Source organism: Mizuhopecten yessoensis, unplaced genomic scaffold (genome assembly GCF_002113885.1).
Source record: "Mizuhopecten yessoensis strain PY_sf001 unplaced genomic scaffold, ASM211388v2 scaffold11059, whole genome shotgun sequence".
Taxonomy (NCBI): Eukaryota; Metazoa; Mollusca; class Bivalvia; order Pectinida; family Pectinidae; genus Mizuhopecten; species Mizuhopecten yessoensis.
Genome location: NW_018408858.1, coordinates 1,871,548 through 1,895,299, shown reverse-complemented (window position 1 = coordinate 1,895,299; position 23,752 = coordinate 1,871,548). Strand labels below are relative to the sequence as shown.

At 36.0% G+C, this 23,752-nt stretch overlaps 1 protein-coding gene across 1 annotated transcript; it reads right to left on the bottom strand.

Annotated features, from left to right (window-relative positions):
• Positions 1-1,486: 1,486 nt before the first annotated feature.
• LOC110465189 (carbohydrate sulfotransferase 6-like) lies at positions 1,487-21,188 on the bottom strand. Its single transcript, XM_021520848.1, has 5 exons — positions 20,889-21,188; positions 14,575-14,672; positions 13,945-14,049; positions 5,832-6,012; positions 1,487-4,724 (listed from the first exon to the last, which is right to left on the bottom strand). The coding sequence occupies exons 2-5, from the start codon at positions 14,642-14,644 to the stop codon at positions 3,917-3,919; spliced, it is 1,164 nt and encodes a 387-aa protein (XP_021376523.1). The 5' UTR covers positions 14,645-14,672; positions 20,889-21,188; the 3' UTR covers positions 1,487-3,916.
• Between the last annotated feature and the right edge of the window lie 2,564 nt (positions 21,189-23,752).

The following is a 23,752-nucleotide window of genomic DNA, read 5'->3' as shown; positions in this document are numbered from 1 at the left end:
GCCAGAGACGGACACCGAGAGTAGTAAAATCAGGGAACATCTCTAAATTATTTTTCATTTAATCTGTATTAAGGATTCCTGTCCCCCTGTTTGTGACAAAACACTAGAGAACGATCTTTTAGTGCTCCTTACCTACAGTAACATCCCTTGCTTTTCATTACGTGTACAACTGATAAACTAGATTTTTTTTTTTAAATTACGGTTTTTACTGAAAACAAAACCTCTGTGCATACTCCCCTGAAAAGATCCCTAGAACATTAAATTATTTAATCTAAAAATGTTTATGTGATCCCTGTCACTCTGGTAAAATGCAAACTTCTTCCAACTGATTATTTTTGCTCGGGAAGTTTCGTTTAACCCAATCGGGGTCAGAAAAATACAAAAGACGTCCCGGGTGAGATCCTTAACGGAAATATTGAAATATACAACTACCACGGTCACATATCTCCCGCATTGAGCCACGAAAAAGACTATAACGACTGTGGTTGCCGGTTAAAATAGTTTCCTATCTGTATCTCTATATGATGTTACCTGTTCGCTTACCTGTAGTAACGTACATGTGCGTCTACACACTCTGACATACCCTATACGCTACGTTCCATATACAATTATTTTTGAAATGACCCCTGTATTTGCTTGTCTGTTAGGGCTCTGTCCCAACGCTCCGTGCTAGGTCTACCCCAAAATGAGAACGAGTAATGCGGTTGGTCTGTATCATTACGTGCAGTGATGAGGTCACCTGTGTTATGCTATCCCCGTGTAAGGACTGTTCAGGATTTTAGTCGGGAACACAACACAAAGACACAAACTTTAACTGTAAGTTAATCGTTGTATAGTGGGGGATTTTATATTTCAGGCAACAGTTAAATTTACCTATGAGGAGTGGCGTCGAAGAAAACGGTGCAAATGTGAAAGGGACATAATTTTATGTATTATGTGTGTTAATAAGTAATATTGACTATTTTGTATATCATGCGTGTCCGTATGTGACGGAAATCAGCCATCCGTATCGTGATATTTTAGCCGCGCGTCGTAAGTGTGAATGTAAGTGAGTGTCGTGTTAGAGTTGCGTGATGTGTAGCAAACCTGCTGTTTGGGCCATGTTTCTGTTCTATTTTTACTGTGGTCATTGCTTAAATTTTATTTTTGGCGCGTTATGGTCAGTGCGATCAAAGAGTAATATTGATTATTTTGTATAGTATACGTGTCTGTTGTTATCAACAATGAAAACATTGAAAATTTAAAATGTGAAAAACTTTTGGGAGTGTCCATAGATGACTGTCTCTCTTGGAACATTCAATTTACAAATGTCTGTAAAAAGATATCATGTCAAATTTTTTAGATGAAAAAAGTGAGACCCATCTTGAGCCAGTCATCTTGTAAGACTTTTTGCAACTGCTTTGTTAACCCATATCTGGATTATTGCTTAACTATTTGGGGTAACAGTTCAAAATATAATCTAATATAATATAACACCTTCCAACAAAATTTGCATGATTTTACGTATATGTCTGATGTTCAGTGTAGAACTACAAGATCATCATCTATCAATGTGTTTTACTTACCATGTCATGAGACAAACATTTTTAGAAAATCTGTTACACAAACAATATCATTACAGTGTATAGGGCAAAATAAGTGTCTGTCATGGTTACAGCCCTGTATTTGAATAGCCACGGGTACTAGCCTTGTCTGACAATACATCTATAATATAAACTGTTTACATTATATATGTTCAGACAGATGCAGCCAGTACCTATGTCGTAGCCGTCAATGAGATATTATAATATACGAATTCATCCATGAATTTTATGTAATTTCGTCTTAGCAGAGTGCGTCTTACTTAAGAGGGTTGAACTGTAAAATTAAATGCTTATACACGATTTATACATTTGAGTCATGATCAGTCATGAAAGAAGTCCATTATTAGTTATTGTTTTAAGTGCATTGCGATACAGCAGACCTGCATTTTCTTCCATCCAGGTCTCCTAAAGTCAGCCTTTCGTTAAAACAATGTTACTAGGAGATATGCCACACTTAGTATTTCCAAAAAGTTCATTAGCTGTGGACACCATCGTCATTTAATGTTGTCTTTAATAACAATAGAGTGAATAATTATTTGATATTCAGAAAACTTTACACCGTCGACGCTATTATTTGACAAATTTATGATTACTCATGTTTCTTGTACAAAACCTGCTCATTCGTGAAAACAAGGTGGGGTTTTTTCAGTCTACACGTGTCTTATTACGGAACTTGGCCGAGTATTCAGAATAACTGCCCAATCGCTTTAATTGTTTTATTCCGGTTTTTTGTTTTACTAGGTTAATGGGATTGTATGTCTTAAATGAACGTGTAATGTGTATTACGTTGCGTTTTTACATTGACATTCCGCCAGAACCGAATTGTCTTAGTGCATGCGTGCTTTGTCGGAGCACTTTAGGCTTATGCACATATAAAGCATATATGCCTTTTGCTGTTTTGAGTATTCAGGTTTGCACATATACTATCTGTAATTTCCGTTGTTATGGAACCTTTTAAAACCATAAGAGATGAAACCAATTCCACAGTATTTCTCATGGCTTTTCCTGGATTGTCCGATCACCATTTTTCGTTAAGGTTCAACAAGCCCCTTAAAAGATGTAATAGTCACCCAAAGATTCAACCGCCTGGCAAGTCATATTGAAATACCCTTATCAAACATCGGAATATATATATGTGTGTAATTTAAATATATTGAACTTGTACATTAGCTTTTAAAATGGTACATAACCAGGTTAACGAAGTCAAAATACGTCCTTAAGGCTGATGTAAGGATAAAGGTTGCTCACCAGATTTACAACATGTCAATCTCTTAAGCGACCCAACTGGATGTTACAAAATGACATGTTATTTGAAGATCATTTATATACCTAGGTCATGAGGGGCTTTATTTCTCTTTAACTATGTGTGGAGAGGTATACCGCCCTCATAAGAAGATTATTGTTGCTATGGGAAAATACCAAAATCATAGTAAAACGTCCGCGTAACATATTTTACCGGTATATATGTGTAAAACCACAGACCTTTGACCATCAACACTACTTAAACTTCATATAAAATGTCCTTTCCTAACATTCAATGTGTTTATAAAAGAGTTAGACTTGTTATAAACATTATTGTACTTTTCAGCTGCAATGTTTATAACATGTCTAGCGTTCATATAATCACATAATGTTATAAAGTGGCACATCATCTTCGGTCAAGGTTACTTAGCCTTTGTTTTCTTATTTATAAATTGCTAAAATGTATTACCAGGTGATTTTACTATGATTTTAGTAGTTTCGCATGGCAATATCTATCTTTATTTGAGGTCGGAATTCCTCTCAACAGCTAGTAGAAGAGAAATAAAGCTCTGCATGACCTAGGTATATAAATAAACTTTAAATTATGGGTCATTTATGAGGCCCTTAGTTGCAAAAGAGATTTACATGTTATAAGTACGGTGAGCTATTTTTATGAAGACATCAGTCTAATTGCCTTATTTTTGACTACGTTGGCCTGGCTATGTATTTTTTGTATAACCAATGTACAAGTTCAATATATACAAATAACATAAAATAAGTTCTGATTTTTAATTGAGGTCTTTGAACATGACTTTTCTGGATGTTGAAATTTTAGGGGACTACATCATCTTTAAGGAGGCTTGTTGAACCTTAACAGGCGGGTGTAATACTTCGGCAGGTACACTCGCTCAACTTCCTTTAAGCATTTGTATATAATGTGGCAGAATAGCACTAAAATGTAGCACAATACGGTCAAAACCAGGTGAATTGGTGATCGGATGACGCAGTGGATAGCGCACTCGCCCTTCACCTTTTCCAATGTTTGGACTTAGTTTTGGTAACTGATGTGTCACCATATCAGGGCCTTACATCTATAAAACATCAGAAGTTAAAGGAATGTTAATTCTTAAGTTAAATGAAGCGTTTCTCAACTCGTCCATATTCTTTAACGGTATATAGCCAAGATTTGTTTGAATATCCTCACACTCTTCTTCTATCATTTTAATCTTCACGAAATTTGAGGATTTTCTAGTTCTCCAAGCATGTGCTGTCTTTGCAGAATCTTTTTTACTGGTACAAAAAGGACATGGAACTTCATGCGTTGATGAAGTCATGCTTTGAATTTTTTCAATAGACATTGCTGTAAATGGCAAATGAAGAAAATCAAATATTCGTTTTGAAATCAGAATAGGGTTTTCTGCTAATCTTTCATATAAAAGGGTTTCTAACTGGCCGGGATATTGTTGCTGCAACTCTTTCTGCACAGCAAGGTTATCAGAGGCGTCAGCACATTCCATTTTTGCCGTTTTTTGTAAGGTTAGGTGGAGCATCAGTGGAGTCTTTTCCGCTGAAAGAAGTCTCGGCCTTTGGTCACGTAACAAGTGAACCACCTTCAAACCGGGAACTTTTTTTAGCAGAATTGCAATAGTAGTTCTCATTCCTACACGGATTTCCTTGACAAGACGTATTTTACTCGATTCACATTGTTTCTGTAGGATTTTCAGACAAGTCTGTAATACTGTTTCGTTCTTGTTACTTTTGCCTTTTCTCAAACAGATCTTGAATGGTGTTGTAGAACGAGTGCCGATCAGTTTGACTACAGCTTCTTTGTCTTGCCCGTCAAACTTACAGGTTAGCCAACTTTGTAAAAAATCGGCAGCTAGTGCGTTTGCATTGTATCTAAAACAAAAAGAAAATTATGGAAAAAAATATTTAAATTGCAGGCGAAAAGTTCTTAGAAAGTGTCGCGGAATCTAATTATCAGAACTTGACATCAATATTGTATAATATTTGTACTATTATAGATCAAACGTTGACCCTGGCGTAGTCCCTGATTTAACATTTTACCTTTCAATGTAAATAAATACGTAGTTGCGCCTCACTAGTGTCCATAACATACAAATATCTGAGTCAAACTAAGGGTTATATGGTTATTAACATTGATCTTTGGCTATCTTGACAATGTTTGATGTTGAATAGATAGATACAAACAATAACGCTCCATCAATGGCTTAGAGGTATAAAGTTCACTTAAATCTAGTTAGACATGCTAGACCGCGGGAAAAAAAAGTTAAGAATAGTGTTCGTGTCTTATAGAATATTAAATACTAAATTTCTTCCAGGAGCGAAATACGAATATTTTAAAATGACTTGAACTTTAAAAAGAACATGACTTTGAAGCTTCACCAAACCCTCGATTATGCATTTGATATGCATATGCACTGTAAGTGTGAATATGTTTCATTAACTTTGTTTGTTTTTACCTTGATTTTTCCGAAATATTGCCCACAAAAAAGCGAATGTTGAGCTTGGTTATTTTAAAATGTTCCTTCAAAGAATTCATTTTAGACTTCATTGCTGACATCTTTGATTTCTGATATGGATGAATGTTTCTATGATATTTTCAGATGATGACAAATGTGCATACTATTTTTTTTTTATATTTTTTTTTGCACATAGCCACTGCCGTTAACAAAATTATCATATACATGCATCATTTCTTTCCTGTTAAATATTGTAAACAAGCGACAATGCTTTAAATTTATGTGCTTACGGGAAAAGGACAAGTTTACTAAGGTTTCTCATAAGTACACACAATAAGATGATGTTTTAAAATTACGAAATTCGGCAAAACTTCGTGTAAAAGATGTCTGTCGTGTACAAATGTATATCACCAAACAGTGACCCGAAGATTAAATTATACATGCATAATGCACTTTGCTCGGTTATACAGATAAGATCCATATTGCGGCTGTGATGGGACTTTCAGTCTGCTGTTTTACTTACCTTGATATCCTTGTGCCATTTATTAATTCGATCGTAGAGTTTTTCGCCAATTTCTCCACTGTCACCTTCATTGGTTCAAATAAATAGTACGATGAGGGATAACTCGTTATGACGTCCGCCGTGAATGTAGATCCGCTCCTCATGTAGCTTACTATGAGGACGGGAACAGGTCCAGAGTTCTCTGAAATCATATAAAAATCTACATTTCAAAAGTGCTGATATACATATTTGACAAAAAAAAATATGGTCATTTAAGGACGTGCCAGGTTTTGATGGTGGAGGAAAGCCGGGGTTCCCGGAGAAAAAACACTGACCTACGGCCAGTACCTGGCGACTGCCCTACGTAGATCTCGAGCCAGCGACCAAGTGGTGGAGGGCTAGTGGTCGCAGAATGTCAGACGCCTTACCAACTTGGCCAACGCGGCCCCTTAAATATCCGACTTGTCAAAGTCTATTACAGAGAACTTCGTGCATAGACAGATAGCGCACACTTACATTTCTGTGTATGGGTATCGACACGGGTATACCTAGGATGCCATAGCTCATGTTTTGAATGCAGACATCATGTGTACATGTTGATTATTTGGTTTGGGCTGGTATATTATTGTTGTATGTCCTACTAACAACTATGATCAGTTATTAAGCATTTGCCAGGTTTTTGTGGTAGATAAAACCCGGACAATCTGGAGAAAAAACACCACCCTACGGCCAGTACCTGGCGAAAGCCGCAGATAAGCTTCGAACCCGCGACCAAGTGGTGCAGGGCTGGTGAAGACGGTGAGACGTCAATACGACTCGGCCACCGCGATTCCTATATATTTTGATTTTCCCCATCAACCTTTTAATGTAATTTGTATTTCAAAGGAAATATACACTGTAAGTTGCAGGTATTTGGTGTAGTTTTGTAAAGCAGTGTATAATACATAGCTGACTTTATGGTTCCTGGCTAAAACGGTCTTCCCTCTTTATTTCAATGAATGTTTGTTTTTAAAACACTAATATGTAAAACAAACAAAGAGAGTGACGTCTTATTTTAAATACAACAAGATAGCATTTTCCGATATGTATCGTGTTTTATTCGTTTTTGTGTTACTAACTTTTGATTTCGATCCCACCTGGCCTAAATGGCTACGGAAGCTACACTCTAGCACGGCGTCGGTCTACCCTCCGTCATTTGATTATACACTGTAGTTATCTAAATTCCAATTTACCCTGAACTACTGTATCGCCCCTCCAGCTGGGGAACGAGGTTGGGGGCGAAATACTGGAAATTGAGATGAATATCTAAAAAAGCACCTATTCAATACAGGTGATTGGTTTTTGGCTATAGTTTATCTGACACATAACTGGCCCGACAGGACTCGGTAATGTATAAATTGTATAAACGAAACGAATGGGTCTGTCCTGGGTAGAGGGACAGGGCAAAATACGGGGAAATAAATATACATATATGTATCTTTAATATAATTCTTAAATAAAGCAGATTGGCTCCTGGTCAATGAGACCTAATTTTGCTGCAATAAAGAAGGGCGTGACCTCCATTGGGCTACAGGGGAGAAATTCAGTAGAGAAAATAGAGATAGGTTTTTAAAAGACCTCTAACAGTGCAGGTTAAGGGATTTGAACCAAAACAAGTCTGACGCATCACTAGGCTATGTAAACTCAATTCTTTATGTTAAAGATGGATATGTTCCCCGTCAGAGCATAGAAAATCTGTAAAACAGTTCCTTCGGTATAAGAGAAGAACTTTAAGCTATCGTCAGACTGATGAATCAATGGTCAAACGGGGTATAACGCCATATACACAACAAATGTAACCAAACTAGTGGCAACGTTCCCAGGAAGATATTCGGGCTTATTCGAGCCCAAACAGTAAAGCAGTTGCTTACGGGTGAACCAGTAGCTTGAGTGTGCTCTCCAATAGACAGAATGGATATCTACCTATAGCTATCTAATGCATTTACTTCAAATCGACCCGAATTTTTTTTAAATAGATAATACACGACGCCCCACCCCTCCTCTCCATAATCATCTATATAATTGGGTTAGGATAGGTCATGCCAGTAACTCTCTATTTGAGCCGGTTGCTGCAGGTCATCCCGGAATACCCTCTACCCATCAGTGTTCCTCCGTGTCATCAGTGTTTCCTCCCTAGGGTAAATGGGTAAAATACGTCATCACTGTTTCTACCCTACCATCGTTATAATAGTTCACTTCTATATATATCATCAACATGACTAAAATATATCACTTTTATATAGAGCAACTGGTCATTCCGAATTTATCATAAAACTACAAAGGACTTCTAGATACAGTTACGGTCAAGTGCCATCGGTAAATCCAATAAGACTCAAGCTGAACATTTCAGTCCTAATTGAAAAATGTATAGCTATAGACTTTTAATTTGAAGGAGTAATTGAAATTCATGGCTTGTATGAATTTTTGATGGTATAGCTTATCTAACATGTGGATTTTATCATGTCGATTTGTGAACTTGTAAAAGTCATTAAGAAATTACCCATGAATATGTAAGTGCTGATGGAATATTCTACAACGTGTTCACGAAAGTATTTAACTCATCTGTAAAACACATTGGTCTTCTATTGTGAGTCAATAGAGCACATATTGCAGAGAGTTATTCCTAACAATCAGCGAAAGGCAATCCGGTATATATCATGAATGTTTTGACTTTGAAAAAAAAACACCCACTAAATTTGAAGATTATGTTATTTTTAGTATGAGCTCATAGAAATCGGTTCAGCGAAGCTGAGATGAGTACCTAGTTTTTCTCTCCGTATTGAGACGGACTGCTATCATATCTATTTACATCTCTAGACGATGCGCGTAATTAAATGCTATAGTATTTCGTATACGGTATTGTGCATGACTTGCATTTAAATTGTATGGTGTGTTTTCTTATCTTATTCATATAGGGATTGAATGGATTTGTTTCATGTACATTGCGGCAATGAATAGCAGTAGCTGATCTACATATCCTGTGGAGCGCGTTAGTCAGTATTTGATGACAATGTTATAAAAAAAAAAAAAAAAAAAAAAATATATATATATATATATATTGTGTGTGAAATCAGCTAACCGGTCACACGAGACTCGTATACATAGTGTATTCATAATCTAATGGCAGTTGTTTTCAGTTGGTAGATTCATGAACAGAACAAACATCAGGAATGTAAATAGATATGCTTGTGCACCCTATTTGTTTAGTCCTGATATAGGCCTGATACCTACACCCGATACATTAGGACACATGTATACGTACAATAATAACCCTGTTCACCTCTTGATACAGAACAGGAACTTATCAAGATATACCTACATCATACACCCACTTGTTATAAAAGTTACCGAGCCATGCCTCAGAATACCATATATCTTCGTTGATCATCACAACGTTAAAGGAGGTCGAAATGACACTTTTTAGATGCACTCATGCATTCACAAGCACATGACGAATTGCTTTTCTGAAATCAATTTCTTCAGAACTTTGACTACTTTATTCCCTATTGATAGAGCCTTAAGGCCCCAGGGGTGGGTCAGGATATTAGTTCCTATACCTTTTAACTGTAAAATTCACAATACAAATTCTAATAAAATTTGAACTATTTCCTACTGAAAATACACAAAATATAAATGACAATACATTTTGAAACGTAGCTGAAGCAATCTTCACAGTTGGTTTAAGCCTTGGTAAAAATATATAAGACAATCCCTGTCTGTGGTTGTAGTGGTCACGTGACACTACATATTCGAACAATGACATTGACACCTTTTTCTGTAGTAAACTATTTCGTTATTAAAAAAGGAAAATCAATGTACCCATCAGGTCTGCCATAGTTTATACATGTACACTAAAATTAATGTATCGCCGACTTAATTACCTTCTAATTCATACTAGTATGATACTATCAGACAGACAGACAGACAGACATTCTTTATTTCCACTTTTACAAGAGATTTAAGTCAATCAATACATACATATATGTTTACATTTCAAATTACATAAAGATAGCGTTCATCATTAGAAAAGCATACCTTCGTAATGGTACATGTATGATGTACAGGTAAACACATTTTGCGTTGGTAACTTAAATCCTTCCGCGACAAAAGGTTAGCTGTCGAGTGGTGTAGCGAGATAGTAACGTCTAAATTCAGATTTCTATCAGGTAAGCAAGTCACAGTGTTACAAAGGAGTTGGGTATTGAGCCAAGTGCAAAGAGGACATCCCGATGTTTTGAGAGAAACGGGTTATACACGATTATACTTACGAAAATAGCAAACGGGAACGTGGTCATAGTGTTTAACATACCCTCTACAAGATGGCATGGCTACTCAAAATTTCAACCCTTTAGTCATATTTGAAAATCCCTATTAAATATCGTAATTAATGTATGAAATTTGGATATATTGAACTTGTACTTTAGTTGTTAAAATGGTACAACGTAGTTGATAATAAAACACTTAAACTGGTGTTCGCAAAAAAAAATCACATATAAAGTGTATCATACTACGAAACGCCATATGTTATATAGCTATGGCACCCGGAACCTACTTTCTCCCCTACTAGCTTTAGGGAAAGATATCATATCAAAATGGATGAACAACATTCGATACCACCATAGCAAATCTTACCCTGTGATATATTTTAGCAAATTGTGAATAAGAACAGGCTAAGTTACCTATAAAAGATAAAGAAACTTTCGATGATGCGACACGTCATGACATTATGTGGTGTTATATGTGAGCTAGACATGTGATATGCAGTATAGATGATGCGACACATAACATTCTATGGCGTTATATGTGAGCTAGACATGTGATATACATTATACATGATGCGACACGTCATAACATTCTGTGGCGTTATATGTGAGCTAGACATGTAATATACATTATAGATGATGCGACACGTCATGACATTCTGTGGTGTTATATGTGAGCTAGATAGGTGATATGCAGTATAGATGATGCGACACGTCATGACATTCTGCGGCGTTATATGTGAGCTAGAAATGTGATATACAGTATAAATGATGCGACACGTAATCACATTCTGCGGCGTTATGTGTGAGCTAGACATGTGATATACATTAGGCGTTATATGTGAGATAGACATGTGATATGCATTATACATGATGCGTCACATCATAACATTCTGTGGCGTTATATGTGAGCTAGACGTGTAATATACATTAAAGATGATGCGACACCTCATCACATTCTGCGGCGTTATATGTGAGCTAGACATGTGATATACAGTATAGATGATGCGACACGTCATGACATTCTGCGGCGTGATATGTGAGCTAGAAATGTGATATACAGTACAAATGATGCGACACGTAATCACATTCTGCGGCGTTATGTGAGAGCTAGACATGTGATATACATTATAGATGATGCGACACGTCATAACATTCTGTGGCGTTATATGTGAGATAGACATGTGATATGCATTATACATGATGCGACACATCATAACATTCTGTGGCGTTATATGTGAGCTAGACATGTAATATACATTAAAGATGATGCGACACGTCATAACATTCTGCGACGTTATATGTGAGCTAGACATGTGATATACATTATAGATGATGCGACCCGTCATAACATTCTGTGGCGTTATATGTGAGCTAGACATGTAATATACATTATAGATGATGCGACACGTCATAACATTCTGTGGCGTTACATGTGAGCTAGACATGTGATATACATTATAGATTATGCGACACGTCATAACATTCTGTGGCGTTATACGTGAGCTAGACATGTGATATACATTATAGATGATGCGACACGTCATGACATTCTGTGGTGTTATATGTGAGCTAGATAGGTGATATGCAGTATAGATGATGCGACACGTCATGATATTCTGCGGCGTTATATGTGAGCTAGACATGTGATATACATTATAGATTATGCGACACGTCATAACATAATTCTGTGGCGTTATATGGGAGCTAGACATGTGATATACAGCATAAATGATGCGACACATAATCACATTCTGCGTCGTTATGTGTGAGCGAGACATGTGATATACATTATAGATTATGCGACACGTCATAACATAATTCTGTGGCGTTATATGGGAGCTAGACATGTGATATGCATTATAGATGATGCGACACGTCATGATATTATGCGGCGTTATATGTGAGCTAGACATGTAATATGCATTAAACATGATGCGACACGTAATGACACTATGTGGCGTTATATGTGAGCTAGACACGTGATATGCATTAAACATGATGCGCCACGTCATGTCGCACTGTGGCGTTATATGTGAGCTAGGCATGTGATATGCATTAAACATGAGGCGACACGTCATGACACTCTGTGGCGTTACATGTGAGCTAGACATGTGATATACATTAAACATGATGCGACACGTCATAACATTCTGTGGCGTTATATGTGAGCTAGACATGTGATATGCATTAAACATGATGCGACACGTCATGACACTCTGTGGCGTTATATGTGAGCTAGACATGTAATATACATTATAGATGATGGGACACGTCATAACATTCTGTGGCGTTATACGTAAGCTAGACGTGTGATAGTTTGTGACAGTGTGTGACAGTGTGTGACAGTGTGTGACAGTGTGTGACAGTATGTGACAGTGTGTGACAGTGTGTGACAATGTGTGACAGTATGTGACAGTGTGTGACAGTGTGTGACAGTGTGTGACAGTGTGTGACAGTATGTGACGGTGTGTGATAGTATGTGACAGTGTGTGACAGTGTGTGACAATGTGTGACAGTATGTGACAGTGTGTGACAGTGTGTGACAATGTGTGACAGTATGTGACAGTGTGTGACAGTGTGTGACAGTATGTGACGGTGTGTGATACATTATAGATGATGCGACACGTCATAACATTCTGTGGTGTTATATGTGAGCTAGACATGTGATATGCGTTAAACATGATGCGACACGTCATGACACTCTGTGGTGTTATATGTGAGCTAGACATGTGATATGCATTGAACATGATGCGACACGTCATGACACTCTGTGGCGTTATATGTGAGCTAGACATGTGATATGCAGTATAGATGATGCGACACGTCATAACATTCTGTGGTGTTATACGTAAGCTAGACATGTGATAGTTTGTGACAGTGTGTGACAGTGTGTGACAGTATGTGACGGTGTGTGATAGTATGTGACAGTGTGTGACAGTGTGTGACAGTGTGTGACAGTATGTGACAGTGTGTGATAGTGACTGCGGAAAGAAGATGCGCGTACGGTTTCAACCGCCATGATCACTTTCGGTATGATAAAATAAATACTACAGTGCCTATGGTCACCCCTCGGATATCGCTGCCCCTCGGCTTCTTGGGAACCACTGTCACCCAAGGCGAGCTCGATATCCTATGGGTGACCCCAGGCACTGTCACACTATCATATACAAATCAGTAATCAATAGGTATAAAAATAAAGAGGATCAATTTGTAATGTTAAATATCTGTGAATATGCCTGTATGTGGACACCAACATTGGTTGATAAGTAAGAGCTATATATGTCAAGTCTCCCTCTTTAGAGGGGGTTCCTTCTTAACTTCAACTTTTACCATTTACTCTCTCTGAAGGCACAGTATAGGACCCAGTCTGACCCCCTATCTGATCATTCTGACCAGAGTTCTCCTTAATTGGAAGCAATCGACCCGTTTTATAAGACAATGCAAGGTTTGTTCTGGCATTTAATGTCAATAATACTACAAATAACAATTTATATATAATTCACAATGAGGAGATAATTAGTCAAACCTTTACTTATTGCCTATTACCCCTGACCATTGGCCATTAGTTCAGTGAAGAGGATAATTACGGTAATAAGTGTCACTGATCAGAGTACGTTAGTGATTCTATTTTGACAATACATCTCATGATGTTGACTGAAGTGTTCAAAGTATTATAGAACGATATTTTAATTGATAAAATACTGTTTCCATGGAAATGGGGGGAAAAGATAGCAAAAACGCACTTTTTCTCCATCTGAGGAGTGTCTAGATGTTGACATCTAATACAGTATTCTGGCAAGTTAAGAACATAAAGTGGTAATAAATATTACTTGAAGCAGCTGCTGGTTTGTTTTCTTCCTCTGAACTAGTTTCTTGTCTTGTATTTAATGCGGTACGCTCTGATACTTCATCGTCTATACTGTTGTTCCAAACTTCTAAAAACAAAAACACAAAAAAAAACAAAAATGAACCTTTAATTCAGCTCTAGTGATTGTAATTATGTTATACAATTATTTAAGTGAATATGTAATTATTTTCATATTTAGTTGTAGAAGGTTAATGCTGCCGTGTTTATTCAGTTCAAAATGTTTTCAAGCAAGCAACATTACTAAGATCATTTATCAAATTATCACGTTAATAAATACTGTAAAATTAGAAACATTAGCGTGTGGACACGTTCTCAAAATGACTCTTTAAAAAAATTCGCAGTGACACAAGTTCTGAAATCTACACATCCGATATGCCATCACTATTGTAATCTATAAACAAATATTCGCGTGTGGATATTTTCGCGATAATTTACTTTACACAAAATATCGCGAGCATATCTGCATCGCGAAATTTTCCATTTTCACAGTATCCTATACAATTTACCTATTTATTTACCTTTTTTTTTTAATTTAAACAACACGCGACGATGAGTTCTCTATTTACATTCATTTAAATAGCAGCATACTTACCCGAACATGTGATTAGAAATAGCAGAATCGCTATTGTTATCAGGAATACATATCGAGTTTTTGTTCGCATGTTAGTGTTTGGTGCAAGGATTCGGTATCTGTAACATAAAAAAGGCGGAGCCCTATGTTATTAAATCTGGCTACACCAGTACACATATAAAACCTGTCGTATTTCTGTCACTGTTCCTTCCTTACATGGGTAGGCTTGTGTTTGGACAACATGATTGTTTGATTAGTAAAACAAACCTGGGTAAACCTATAAACATCAGCGTTTGGTTCGCACGATCCGAATTTATCTGTTCATTTAACTCCCACAGTTTTGCCACAGTGAGGACTATATCAGTAATGATATCAATAGTGAGACAGACAACAATGAGGACCATATCAGTAATGATATCAATAGTGAGACAGACAACAATGAGGACTACATCAGTAATGATATCAATAGTGAGACAGACAACAATGAGGACTACATCAGTAATGATATCAATAGTGAGACAGACAACAATGAGGACTACATCAGTAATGATATCAATAGTGAGACAGACAACAATGAGGACTATATCAGTAATGATATCAATAGTGAGACAGACAACAATGAGGACTATATCAGTAATGATATCAATAGTGAGACAGACAACAATGAGGACTATATCAGTAATGATATCAATAGTGAGACAGACAACAATGAGGACTATATCAGTAATGATATCAATAGTGAGACAGACAACAATGAGGACTATATCAGTAATGATATCAATAGTGAGACAGACAACAATGAGGACTATATCAGTAATGATATCAATAGTGAGACAGACAACAATGAGGACTATATCAGTAATGATATCAATAGTGAGACAGACAACAATGAGGACTATATCAGTAATGATATCAATAGTGAGACAGACAACAATGAGGACTATATCAGTAATGATATCAATAGTGAGACAGACAACAATGAGGACTATATCAGTAATGATATCAATAGTGAGACAGACAACAATGAGGACTATATCAGTAATGATATCAATAGTGAGACAGACAACAATGAGGACTATATCAGTAATGATATCAATAGTGAGACAGACAACAATGAGGACTATATCAGTAATGATATCAATAGTGAGACAGACAACAATGAGGACTATATCAGTAATGATATCAATAGTGAGACAGACAACAATGAGGACTATATCAGTAATGATATCAATAGTGAGACAGACAACAATGAGGACTATATCAGTAATGATATCAATAGTGAGACAGACAACAATGAGGACTATATCAGTAATGATATCAATAGTGAGACAGACAACAATGAGGACTATATCAGTAATGATATCAATAGTGAGACAGACAACAATGAGGACTATATCAGTAATGATATCAATAGTGAGACAGACAACAATGAGGACTATATCAGTAATGATATCAATAGTGAGACAGACAACAATGAGGACTATATCAGTAATGATATCAATAGTGAGACAGACAACAATGAGGACTATATCAGTAATGATATCAATAGTGAGACAGACAACAATGAGGACTATATCAGTAATGATATCAATAGTGAGACAGACAACAATGAGGACTATATCAGTAATGATATCAATAGTGAGACAGACAACAATGAGGACTATATCAGTAATGATATCAATAGTGAGACAGACAACAATGAGGACTATATCAGTAATGATATCAATAGTGAGACAGACAACAATGAGGACTATATCAGTAATGATATCAATAGTGAGACAGACAACAATGAGGACTATATCAGTAATGATATCAATAGTGAGACAGACAACAATGAGGACTATATCAGTAATGATATCAATAGTGAGACAGACAACAATGAGGACTATATCAGTAATGATATCAATAGTGAGACAGACAACAATGAGGACTATATCAGTAATGATATCAATAGTGAGACAGACAACAATGAGGACTATATCAGTAATGATATCAATAGTGAGACAGACAACAATGAGGACTATATCAGTAATGATATCAATAGTGAGACAGACAACAATGAGGACTATATCAGTAATGATATCAATAGTGAGACAGACAACAATGAGGACTATATCAGTAATGATATCAATAGTGAGACAGACAACAATGAGGACTATATCAGTAATGATATCAATAGTGAGACAGACAACAATGAGGACTATATCAGTAATGATATCAATAGTGAGACAGACAACAATGAGGACTATATCAGTAATGATATCAATAGTGAGACAGACAACAATGAGGACTATATCAGTAATGATATCAATAGTGAGACAGACAACAATGAGGACTATATCAGTAATGATATCAATAGTGAGACAGACAACAATGAGGACTATATCAGTAATGATATCAATAGTGAGACAGACAACAATGAGGACTATATCAGTAATGATATCAATAGTGAGACAGACAACAATGAGGACTATATCAGTAATGATATCAATAGTGAGACAGACAACAATGAGGACTATATCAGTAATGATATCAATAGTGAGACAGACAACAATGAGGACTATATCAGTAATGATATCAATAGTGAGACAGACAACAATGAGGACTATATCAGTAATGATATCAATAGTGAGACAGACAACAATGAGGACTATATCAGTAATGATATCAATAGTGAGACAGACAACAATGAGGACTATATCAGTAATGATATCAATAGTGAGACAGACAACAATGAGGACTATATCAGTAATGATATCAATAGTGAGACAGACAACAATGAGGACTATATCAGTAATGATATCAATAGTGAGACAGACAACAATGAGGACTATATCAGTAATGATATCAATAGTGAGACAGACAACAATGAGGACTATATCAGTAATGATATCAATAGTGAGACAGACAACAATGAGGACTATATCAGTAATGATATCAATAGTGAGACAGACAACAATGAGGACTATATCAGTAATGATATCAATAGTGAGACAGACAACAATGAGGACTATATCAGTAATGATATCAATAGTGAGACAGACAACAATGAGGACTATATCAGTAATGATATCAATAGTGAGACAGACAACAATGAGGACTATATCAGTAATGATATCAATAGTGAGACAGACAACAATGAGGACTATATCAGTAATGATATCAATAGTGAGACAGACAACAATGAGGACTATATCAGTAATGATATCAATAGTGAGACAGACAACAATGAGGACTATATCAGTAATGATATCAATAGTGAGACAGACAACAATGAGGACTATATCAGTAATGATATCAATAGTGAGACAGACAACAATGAGGACTATATCAGTAATGATATCAATAGTGAGACAGACAACAATGAGGACTATATCAGTAATGATATCAATAGTGAGACAGACAACAATGAGGACTATATCAGTAATGATATCAATAGTGAGACAGACAACAATGAGGACTATATCAGTAATGATATCAATAGTGAGACAGACAACAATGAGGACTATATCAGTAATGATATCAATAGTGAGACAGACAACAATGAGGACTATATCAGTAATGATATCAATAGTGAGACAGACAACAATGAGGACTATATCAGTAATGATATCAATAGTGAGACAGACAACAATGAGGACTATATCAGTAATGATATCAATAGTGAGACAGACAACAATGAGGACTATATCAGTAATGATATCAATAGTGAGACAGACAACAATGAGGACTATATCAGTAACGATATCAATACTGAGACAGACAACAATGAGGACAATATCAGCAATGATATAAATCCTGAGACAGACAACAATGAGGACTATATCAGTAACGATATCAATACTGAGACAGACAACAATGAGGACCATATCAGTAATGATATCAATAGTGAGACAGACAACAATGAAGACTATATCAGTAATGATATCAATAGTGAGACAGACAACAATGAGGACTATGTCAGTAATGATATCAATAGTGAGACAGACAACTATGAGGACTATATCAGTAATGATATCAATAGTGGGACAGACAACAATGAGGACTATATCAGTAATAATATCAATACTGAGACAGACAACAATGAGGACTATATCAGTAGTGATATCAATACTGAGACAGACAACAATGAGGACCATATCAGTAATGATATCAATACTGAGACAGACAGCAATGAGGACTATATCAGTAATGATATCAATACTGAGACACACAACAATGAGGACTATATCAGTAATGATATCAATAGTGAGACGGACAACAATGAGGACTACATCAGTAATGATATCAATACTGAGACAGACAATAATGAGGACTATATCAGTAATGATATCAATACTAAGACAGACAACAATGAGGACTATATCAGTAACGATATCAATACTGAGACAGACAACAATGAGGACGATATCAGTAATGATATCAATAGTGAGACTGACAACAAGGAGGACTATTTCAGTAATGATATCAATAGTGAGACAGACAACTATGAGGACTATATCAGTAATGATATCAATAGTAAGACAGACAACAATGAGGAACATATAAGTAATGATATCAATAGTGAGACAGACAACAATGAAGACTATATCAGTAATGATATCAATACTGAGACATACAACAATGAGGACTATATCAGTAATGATATTAATACTGAGACAGACAACAATGAGGACTATATCAATAATGATATCAATACTGAGACAGACAACAATGAGGACTATATCAATAATGATATCAATACTGAGACAGACAACAATGAGGACCATATCAGTAATGATATCAATACTGAGACAGACAGCAATGAGGACTATATCAGTAATGATATCAATATTGAGACAGACAACAATGAGGACTATATCAGTAGTGATATCAATACTGAGACAGACAACAATGAGGACTACATCAGTAATGATATCAATAGTGAGACAGACAACAATGAGGATTATATCAGTAATGATATCAATAGTGAGACAGACTGCTGCGGTTTTTCCAATCATTATAGATTACATCCCGGACATTGAGCTATCGTAAATCATTAAAGTGAAATTGCAGTTTTCTGAAGTGGGAGTTGGAGTTCCGGTAGACTGTTTGCGAGTTATCTGCTTCATAAAAGTTATTACACAAATGCAGTCCAGGTAAGCCTGTGCTTTAAACGTGAGGTACATGTACCTCTCACCAACACTGGCCTACTTACACCATTTAACACGTACTAGCGAGTTATATTTAACATGTAACTCATATTGTATATGCATCTAAAGAAAACATGAATACACCAGACAGCTTTGATTTGATAATTATCAAATCCACATCAATGTATAAACATAAAATTAGCATTTTAGGGGGACCTAAGCGAGAATTTTTATACGGTATAGACTAATGTAGTGTGGTCGGTATGTTACAAATGCTATTACAATTTTTGGTTCTCTACACGATTACACTTGAGCTAGTTGCTACATAAGTTCACTGTAGGCCAAACCCGAGGAGGTAGAGCGTGTTATGTATATCGAAGACTCGTTTAAAATAAAATCTCAATAATTAAACATTTCCTCAAACTACCCTATAGTCGTAAAGCGTGCATCAAAAATGAGTTAACAGTACTAGTGTCACACTACACCTACCATTCAAATTTTGATCTAATTTAGATATGAATATATCTATATTTACATATTGCTCATACATTGACGTTATCATTACAAACTACATTTAAATATTGCTAAGATATCGATCTTATCGATCGATATTAATACAACAGGTCAAACATCAGGCGAAGACAGTCATGTTTTCAAACAAGGAATTAGAAAAATGCAAAAATACCTTTTGACAAATCTGAAACCCAGGTTATGTCGACCAGCTTGTTCAACGGATTAATGGAAATCATGGTATAGATGAAACGACTTATCATAGGCTTTCTTGTGCAAGTTGAGTTTCAACAAGACCTCTAAAAGATGTACGTTTATTAAAAAATGCAATCATTTCCCGGGAAGTATATGAATAGCATATGTTTTGATAGGTTTTCGTGTTAACATGAATACCACTCTCCTTTACAACACAATATGATTCACGTTCTGCCATTATCAACGAGGGATGGGCGAAGCGCGTAGATAACCTGTTTAAAAGAACATTAATTGGTATCGAACGAACGCACATGCTTCACATTACATCATCACCAATATTTAATCACAAATTTGATTACAAGCTAAAATCTCGACCGAATGTTATACTCGTTTCCTCTATTAGTCTCTGGGCTATAAGAGATAAAAAAAAAAAAAAAGAGGAAACAATTAACATTCTTTTGATTATAAATTTAAAAAGATGTTAAGTGAGTTGCTTACCTCGTAAACAGCGTTTCTTCTAATATTATAGTCCGAAAACACGACTCTATACAACTCAAAATATCACATCCACACCAGGAAGCCTGTTCAGTATCCACCCGTTTAATAGGCTTCAATTACAAAAATGAACCTTTCGAAAAGTGAGTTACCTTTTTACACAACACAATTAAACGTATCCTGCTACACCGAGTCACGACAATGGCAACTTTCTACACGTTTAAACCGTGTGTACTGAAGAAAATGTCAGTGGGCCGTAAGTATATAACCACTGTGCATGACTAACACCGGATACAGCTAGTAACGAAGCGGGCATGGACGCCGGGCGCAGTCAAGTCATGGTAGCAGTATACAGTAGAAATGGCCCGACTCTGATAAACAAGGCACATGTCGAGGAAATGTAAACACAGCGGATTTACCCTACACAACACCTGTATACATGTATATATATTTGTAAACTGCATTACATTTACAATACATATAAAGTACTGAGAAGTGAATAAACCTCTTTTTTCTATGTATGTCGCTTGTGTGAAAACCATGGTTACCACATCAAAAATTACCAAAAATTGCTATTTTTAACCCATAATTTGACCCCCACAACTAGAATTTTTTTTCCTAAGCTCTGTCTGAAATTAAAGATTAACTACCTGGTTGCAGAATTTTCTGGGTCCCAGTAAAATTGTAAAACTTGATTTTTTGCAATTTTGCGTCGTGTGCTGTTGTCAAAATTTTACCTCCTGTAAAGCTAGCTTTTCATGTGTACGCACCCTTTCGTATTATGGCCAAAATTTTATTCTCGAACCAAAAAAAATCTTCTTTCTTTTTTACAAATGTGAAGCTCACATAGCCCACTTCATCATGCTTATACCAATTTTAGTACAGTTTTATTTTTATATTTTTTTACATCATTATACAGCGGTTAGCCATTTAACAAAAATATCACCCATGGCCACAACCCTCTACTGTATAGTGCTAACTATGTTTTCCGATAGTTCTGGTATTTTCTGGTAACGTAGAGACAAATAAAGGAGCACAACATTTAAGCAATGAACAATGATGTATGTGATGCAGATGCTTTGTAAACTATTTCATGCTATCTTAAGATATTTGTAAAAAAAATCTACAAAGTACCGGTACAAAATAATTTACAAAGAAAGAAGAAGAGATAACTATCAAAGTATGACATATACGATGATGAAACGGACGTAACTTGCATATGTAGATGAGACCGGGATAAACATATTATGGCCATATGTCTAAATGTAGTCATTACCATGTAGTTGACTTAATTGTGTTTTCGTCTGTCTACGGCAAATAGATGTTGATACATTGTCAAGTGTACGGCAACTAGCATGTTAACAGTACGGCGAGTTCAGACACTAGACCGTTTTTCTTTACCAAAAATGCGTTGCGTTTCTGTTGCGTTTGCGTTCCGTTTCCGTTGCGTTACCGTTGCGTTTGCGTCGAGTTTCCGTTGCGTTTGCGTATATATTACAGAGATTGGCAACTTGTTCTTTACCTTAGCATTGGCCACGATAACCGGATGTCATATCGCGAGTTACGCTTCACCTGCGCCATATTGGATATACGGTTCGCTGCATTCAATAATCCTATCCTGTTCAAAACATGTGCCATGAGAAAACATAGAAAATCAACGTAATATTAAACCTGTAGCTAGCTGAGATTTCCATGCGGTTTAAGAGTGCTCAATTGAATGTAATCTTGAATGATTCAGTTTAGAAAACACCAAACATCTAAAAATTGCATACCGTGGCTGTGTTTACATATCGGTAATGATTCAGGCTTCAGGAGAACACAAACTCCATTTTTGTTCTTTAGACAAAAAAGTCTTCAGAAATTCATTATTTGATCATATTCCTAACCAGGTTTTTAAAATGGAAGAATTTAGAATAACTGAATATAAAGTTGACGTTCTACAATAAATGCAGAAAAAACAAGAGTAGTGATACTGAAAAATCCGCAATTTGACCCTTTGAAACACCTTACGTTTTACCTTGGAACTGGAGCAGACGACCCGTGAACTTTGACCTCGTCAATGAACCAAGCGACCTCGTCATTGACCCTGCTTCGTACCAGAGACCTAAAGTAAAGGGACCGCCGACTCCCAGTGGCGGGAAAATATGTTACAGATTTCGCAGTGCCCTCACCGGGTGTCATACAATATCAAGGCCGATAGCTCGTACCGTCTATTCGCCGTTGGTAAACACTCGAGTGCTGTCGATAGAAATTTTGTTAAGCATCGATTTCACACAACATGAATTAAACGAACTGTATTGACGAACGATTACCCTAGCTATTACTTTACATATTGTTTACTTTTTGATGAATCACATTTTTTCAAACTTAAAAACATTGAATATCTTTTATGTACCATTAAAAATATACTACTTCTTTGCAATGATATTGAACTAAATCCAGGACCCCAATTTAACATAGAAATCTCACATCTTAATGTTAGATCTCTCAGAACCAAACTTGATATCATTGAAGCAGAATTACATGAAAGTGACATATTATGTCTTACTGAAACACACCTTTCTCCAAATATAACTGATGCTGAAATAACACTTAACTCCCATTCCCATAACATTCACAGACTTGATAGAAAAACTGGACCTGGGGGAGGAGTAATTATTTATCACAAAGACACAGTACATACTGAAAGAAGAATTGATCTTGAGCATGAAGATATAGAAATGATATGGATTGAAGTATTACTCAATAAGCAAAAAATATTATTAGGATGTATTTATAGACCTGAATCAAATGTTGAATATTGGGATAAATTAGACCATGTTCTAGATAATGCATGTAACACATCACTTAACATCATAATAACTGGG